At 38.8% G+C, this 7,500-nt stretch overlaps 1 protein-coding gene across 1 annotated transcript in view; it reads left to right on the top strand.

Annotated features, from left to right (window-relative positions):
• The window catches only part of LOC123517974, a 203,829-nt gene that overhangs the window by 157,412 nt on the left and 38,917 nt on the right, over nucleotides 1–7,500 (top strand). Inside the window, 1 exon segment of the mRNA XM_045278477.1 lies at nucleotides 5,566–5,760. Coding sequence (XP_045134412.1) covers nucleotides 5,566–5,760 — 195 coding nt within the window.

The following is a 7,500-nucleotide window of genomic DNA, read 5'->3' as shown; positions in this document are numbered from 1 at the left end:
GCTAAAGCTTTTAATAGAGACTGACATAAAGCTTTGATTTCCAAACTGCCCTCATACTCTTTCTATTATTCTTTTTGCAAATTGATCTCAAGTTTTCTTTCAGACCGTTCTCTTCTTGCTGTGGGAGACGGCCACTGTTCTTTTCCTTTATCAATTAATAGTTGTGTTCCTCAGGGTTGTTTCCTGTTACCCACTTTCTTTCTATTATTCATTAATGATATTCTTAACCAAACTTCTTGCCCTACCGACTCCTGCGCTGATGATACCATCCTACATCTTTTCACGTCCTTTCAGAGACGACCAACTGTTCAGGAAGTCAATAGATCATAATAGGTACGACACAGAACGCCTGACTTGTGACCTTTCTAAGATTTCCAATTGGAACAGAGAAAATCTATTAGTTTTCAATGCCTCAAAAACTCAATTCCTCCATCTATCAACTCGACACAACCTTCCAGACAACTATCCCTTCGTCTTCAATGACACTCAACAGTCTTCCTCTTCCACAATGAATATGCTGTCTGTGCTTTACTCATAATGTTAACTAGAAATTTCATATCTCATCTCTAGCTAAAACATCTATGAAGTTAGACGTTCTGAGGCGTCTCTGCCAGTTTTTCTCGCCCCTCCAACTGCTTACTCTGTATAAGGACCTTATCTGCCCCTGTATGGAGTACTCTTCGCATGTTTTGGGGGGTTCCACTCACACTCCTCTGACCGACTGTCTTCAGCTTCTTTCTCACCGCCTAATTGTTGCATCTCTTTCTATCTTTTATCGCTCTTTCATGCTAACTGTTCTACTGATTTTGCTAACTGTATGCCTCCACTCCTCCTGCAGTCTCGCTGCACAAGACTTTCTTCTTCCTCTCATCCCTATTCTGTCCAACTCTCTAATGTAGGAATTAACCAGTATTCTCAGTCATTCATACCTTCCACTGGTAAACTACGGAACTCCCTACCTGGTTGTCTTCTTTCAAGAGGGAGATATCAAGACATTTGCTCCCTAATTTTGGCTTTGCTCCCTAATTTTAGATAACGCTTTTCTTTCTTCTACAGAACCAACACCCAAGTGGGCCTTTTTTTTTTTTTTTTGCCCTTGGCTGGCCCTCTCTCCTACATGAAAAAAAAAGATGCACCTGAAATTTGTAACTTGATGACACAGTGAGATGAATGTGTTTGCAGCGAAAGAATCACTCGGTGCCTTGGTCTTCTTTAGTTTTGTGTTCATTGCAAGAATTAATATCTGAATGTGGTTTAGTGATGGAATGCATCAGTAATTAATAAAAAAATACAAGGATAGAGTATCAGAAATGTTATTGCTAAAATCCTGCATAAATTTAAAGAATTTTTGCCAAATAGACTGACTGACAGACGAGCAATAGGAACACCGATGCATTACACAGATAGTATAAATGTCACATTGTTTTTTTTTAATATAAAGATTCGCATACGATTAAAGTGTTACCTACCATGTAAATAATGCATTACGATGAATTTTCATGACTCAAGGTGAGAGAAAAAAATTAAATCCCTTTAATTTATTCTCCTTTACTAATTTCTTACCTAAAAAGGCATTTATATATATACATGACAAAATAAAATCGTATTATTATTTTTTTTTTCCGCAAGGTTCTGATCACGTTGTGTAACACCATACATCCCCTCACCTGAGATCATCGGTGAAGGTTTGGAGGTATTTATTGTGGCACAGAAATTTTCATGCTAATTGTAAACACTTTCGGTGATAAACCTTTTTTCGTATAATTTTCTTTTCCATTTTTAGGCCAAAATCTATTTTGAAAAGAAATTCAGTAGATACCGTGTGTGTGTGTGTGTGTGTGTGTGTGTGTGTGTGTGTGTGTGTGTGTGTGTGTGTGTGTGTGTGTGTAAGAGAGAGAGAGAGAGAGAGAGAGAGAGAGAGAGAGAGAGAGAGAGAGAGAGAGAGAGAGAGAGAGAGAGAGAGAGAGAGAGAGAGAGAGAGAGAGAGAGAGAGAGAGAGAGAGAGAGAGAGAGAGAGTGTGTGTGTGTGTGTGTGTGTGTGTGTGTGTGTGTGTGTGTGTGTGTGTGTGTGTGTGTGTGTGTGTGTGTGTGTGTGTGTGTGTGTGTGTGTGTGTGTGTGTGTGTGTGTTTACTACGTTTTAGGATTAATTGTGATTTATGGAAGCACTGTTCACTTAAAAAAAAAATTATATGTTACCGTTTTTTATACTTCTGATTCTTTATTAAAACGAAACATCATTGTGTTCTATTAAAACATGTAGTTACGTAAATACGTATAAGAATTAGAGATCGTCACCAGTGGTATATAATAACAGCGTTAATTATTGTGAAGGCGACATAGATTATTAAGTATTCAAAATGATACGCTCGCTCTTTGTTGCCGTTTTTTGTTGTGTTGTTTTGTCAGATTATACGTATTTTTATCGCTTTCAGTATTATTATTATTAGTAGTAGTAGTAGTAATAGTCGTAGTAGTAGTAGTAGTAGTAGTAGTAATAGTAGTAGTAGTAGTAGTAGTAGTTGTAGTAGTAGTAGCAGCAGTAGAAGTAGTAATCCTAATAGTAGTAATAATAGTAATAGTAATAGTAATAATAGTGGTAGCAGCAGCATATGTTGTTATTACAACAGAAGATTGACAGCAGTGGTTAATTTAAATTTAATTGTTCGTGTTTTATCTTATTGATATCTTCATTCATATTCAAAAGCAAAAAAACAAGCACAGTTATTGAGTTTTGTCCTGTGTTAATGTTCAGCGCTGAAATTGTACAATAGATTAATATTTCTGCACCCAACTGACTCCCCTCCCTCTGATTCTGCTCTTCCTGTCTCCCTTCCCTTGCCCCGGTCGCCCTTACGCCCACGCAAATAAAGATGGGCCCCACGGATCCCTCTTTATGTCTCCACCTATGCCTCCTACCATCCCCCTCAGAGGCAGCGAACTTAATTACCTGGATCATAAATCATGTTCAGAATGTTTGCCTCATCGACACTAATGAGATACGCCTGAGGGAGGAATTAACATGACGCCCCCGACGCCGCCTCCATCACCAGCACCACACCACCATCTCCATCACCATCAATGCTGACGCTATTCCCTCATCATCATTTCACTATGACAATGGCTGCTGTCTTCATTGTATTACCGTCTTCTCTTTGCTTATAGCTTGAGGCGGTAATATTGTCTTCAGCATGGTATCTGCCACCGTTATCATCACCATAATCAAATCACCATCACTATCTCCTTCCATACTATTTTCAACATCACACACATTACAAAAAAATAATAGTATCCTCCACCGCCATTACTTCCTTCACCACTACCGCTAACACCACCATCACCACTTTTACTACTATTATCGCCACCATTGCAACCATAATCTGAAGCATCTCTTGACCATTAACTTCTTCAGTACTGGAACGCATTTTTACTACGAGTTTTGGGTATGATTAGACGATTTTATATACATTAGGAAGGGTCTATAGAGGTCAGAAGATTAGTGGCCAGTGTTTACACTATTTTAATCCCCCACATAAGTTTCTGAAGCTGTATAGAATCACCAAATAGTAAGCAAAATAAATATGAAAACACGTCCTGGTACTGAAGGGGTTAAGAGTATTTCAAAATCCTAAATGAAATACAATAGAAGTGTATTTAAGAAAAATTTTCAGTTCTGACTTTTTATCATAAACTCGACTCGAGCACGGATGCAGATAGGTAAGGGTGGAGCAGCAAGCACACGTGGAATAAGATAAGGTGAGGTAAGTTAGGCACTGCTACCAAATGTCACAGATTTGTGGCAAATACTGATTTATTGAGGCAGCAAGCCGTTCAGAGACAATGTGCGTAATGGTTTGAGAGAGAGAGAGAGAGAGAGAGAGAGAGAGAGAGAGAGAGAGAGAGAGAGAGAGAGAGATTAAATAAATATGGGGTAAAGGTTAAAATGACGAAGTATTATGAGAATGACAGTTCCAAGAAAATATGAAAGTTATGGCGGGTGAAATACTTCAATTGGTAAAGTTTCAATATTTAGACATGCATATTCATAAAACGAAAAGTGAAGGAGAGAGTGGAAGAAAGTTTTGAAAGGAATTCTAAAGGGGAGAGAGGTCTGTTTATAGAGGCAGAACTCAAACTTTAACTTTAAGTTCATTTTGAATAAAAAAAAAAATTAAACCACATAAACATTTTTCAAAGGCTGTTGCGCTGTGATCAAATAAATAAGAATTTAGTTACATTCAATATTACTTCCATCCCACAAGTTTTTATTACATCAGATAATTATAGCAGAACAATAACCATGAATACCATTACTTAATTTAGAGAATAATTACAGCATGTTATTACATATGAAGATCATTTTTATTGATTTATATGATAATTATATAATCGTCAAGTACACTTTTATTATGGATTGACTCGAAAATATGTAAGTATTGATTCTCTTAACTTTCATCTTCTGAGTCGCAACCTTCAAATTTCCTGGAGTCGGAGTCGGAGTCAAGGTCGAACTTTTGAAAATCCGACTCCACACCCCTGGTTATCAACTTTGTATATATCTGCAACTTAGGATATGAATTGCATTTTAAGACATGTATTCAGGAATGTAAACACTCTCCACCCGAATAGGAATGATAAAGTGCAGAAGAACATGATGATGATGATGGTGGTAATGGCAATGTGATGAGTGTGGAAGAAACAAGAAAATGGTTCAGAAAAGAAAGCATAATTAAGTGAAAAATATCAAATCCTATGAAAATGAATGAATAAATAAGAAAAAAAGAATAATCTACACTAGTAGTTCGAAAAACAAGTGACTAAAACTTAAGCACACCTAAAAATACCGATACATGCTTTCAAGTAAGGGGTCGCTGGGATCTCACAGACGTAAAGCATTCAAGATATGAAGCAAAAAAAATTGAAAAAAAAGCTTCCATTATGAGTCAGAGCGATGCGGTCTACAGAAAGGAGACTTATCTCTGATCTCTGACATTAGAGACGTATGGAAATATGAAGTGGCTTGAGAATACTAAAAGGAAATAGGTTTAGGCCTCTCATCTTTTTTTTCATTTGTTTTTTATTTTGAAAGAAGATTTAGAAAGGCTATGACAAAAACTAAGAAAAATAATATATCCCTTTAATTGTGAAAACCTCCATAAAAGGTGAGCAGAAATGTTCTGAACAAGCTGACCAACATTATTCCACCGTTGGTATAATACGCATCTCTAGTCCATGTCTTTGGGAGATGAAAAGAAAAAAAAATAGGTGATGGCGCCCCTTTATCACAAGATAGTGGTTCAGATAGTGGTCCATTATACGTGTGTGTGTGTGTGTGTGTGTGTTGTGTGTGTGTGTGTGCGCAAATCGGTAGTAGTGTAATAGTAACTGTAGTAGTAGTAGTAGTAGTAGGAGGAGGAGGAGGAGGAGAGTAGCAACAGCGCTAGCGGCATTAGTAGTCGCAGCAGCATTAGTAGTAACGAAACAGATAACAGCCTAACTTCCCCTTCTTTTAGCAATATTGTTATTGATTTAACCAACCTGCCTCACACACCACCTTTCTCCACCAGTTCCCCCGGGGCCACCGCAGGTGTTGTGGCGAGGACGGTCTGTGGTTGGTGCTGTGGGTCCGCTGGGGGATGGGGAGAGAACCTACCTTACCTGCCGCAGCTCAGGGGGTCGCCCTTCCCCAGTGCTCACCTGGCTGGAGGGGAGCACCCGCCTTGCTCTCGTCAGCGTCAACTCCACTCTCGATCCCGTCAGCGGTACGTGTGTGTGTGTGTGTGTGTGTGTGTGTGTTCACCTCGGTCGTCTGCTGGTCACTCAGTTGTGTGTGTGTGTGTGTGTGTGTGTGTGTGTGTGTGTGTGTGTGTGCGCGAGTGTGTGTGTGTGTGTGCGCGCGAGTGTGTGTGTGTGTGTGTGTGTGTGTGTGTGTGTGTGTGTGTGTGTGTGCGTGTGTGTTCAATAATTTCTGATAAAGAGCAGACCCGCAAGCACTAGTTGTTAACACCTCAGTGTGAACTCAAAGTTCATTATTACCGATCTTCAGGTAAAACTGTGACATCACACACCACGTCCCTCTGGTCAGGGGAAACAGTAACTTTCTCGCTTGTCAACGGGAAAATCCCAGAGGTGACTAGCCTTTGTGGGGTTCTAATTTATCCCATGGCGGCAAACACAGACTTAGCTCTTTTAGCTAAGCCACGAAGGTGTGTGTGTGTGTGTGTGTGTGTGTGTGTGTGTGTGTGTGTGTGTGTGTGTGTGTGTGTGTGTGTGTGTGTGTGTGTGTGTGTAATTCACTGTTTGATCTGCTGCAGTCTCTGACGAGACAGCCAGACGTTACCCTACGGAACGAGTTCAGAGCTCATTGTTTCCGATCTTCAGATAGGCCTGAGACCAGGCACACACCACACACCGGGACAACAAGGTCACAACTCCTCGATTTACATCCCGTACCTACTCACTGCTAGGTGAACAGGGGCTACACGTGAAGGAGACACACCCAAATATCTCCACCCGGCCGGGGAATCGAACCCCGGTCATCTGGCTTGTGAAACCAGCGCTCTAATCACTGAGCTACCTGGCCGTGTGTGTGTGTGTGTGTGTGTGTGTGAGAGAGAGAGAGAGAGAGGGTGGGTGGGTGGGTGGATGTGATTTATATAGTTGTGCGTGCCTGTGTTTTCAATTGATTTTTAGTGCGGATTCCTCTTGTTTATATACGTACATGCTTATGCATGTGTATGTTTGTGTCAGTGCATTTGTTTCTGTATTTCTTCAGCATATGGTTCATTTGTTTTTTGTTTTTTAATTTTTTCCACAGCAATTGTTGTTTGCTGTGAAAGTGCTTTGTATTGTGCGTAATATAAACGATATGCATGCCGAGCATCACTCCCCATTAATGTTAATTACAAACATGGGGTTCGAATTTTTCATTTCCTTCAGAATTTACATGACGTATGCAAGGTTTCTTTTTTACATTTTTTATTTATTTAATTTTTTATATCCACGTGAGATATAGGTAGAAAATTCTTCGCAGAAATAAATTGTGACTGATCTTTCCTTTCAGTTATCAGTTAAATAGAAGACAACTTTTTATATATATATATATATATATATATATATATATATATATATATATATATATATATATATATATATATATATATATATATATATATACTAAGTATAAGAAATCTAATCAAGACTAGAGATTTCAGCTTGGCTTTTTTTTTTCTATACAAGATTGTTGTTTGAGAGTAAATCTTCTCTCTTTGCATCTATTGTATGTTTCCTCTTGTATGATGCAAGCAGTCGCTCCTCCTTTTTTTCATTACTTCTCCTTCTACACTCATGTTACTCTATATTCATTTACACTATATTCGCAGTCAGCATCTTGACACCAGACAGCGCCAGAATTATTTTATTTATTACTGGTAAATAAATACTTTTTGGAGCAAGTTTTACACACTGGTGTATCGTTTCACATTAATACGTCTGAAATCTAA

Source organism: Portunus trituberculatus, chromosome 43 (assembly GCF_017591435.1).
Source record: "Portunus trituberculatus isolate SZX2019 chromosome 43, ASM1759143v1, whole genome shotgun sequence".
Classification (NCBI taxonomy): domain Eukaryota; kingdom Metazoa; phylum Arthropoda; class Malacostraca; order Decapoda; family Portunidae; genus Portunus; species Portunus trituberculatus.
Note: the sequence above shows the minus strand (reverse complement) of the source record. Positions and strands in the feature narration are given on the sequence as shown.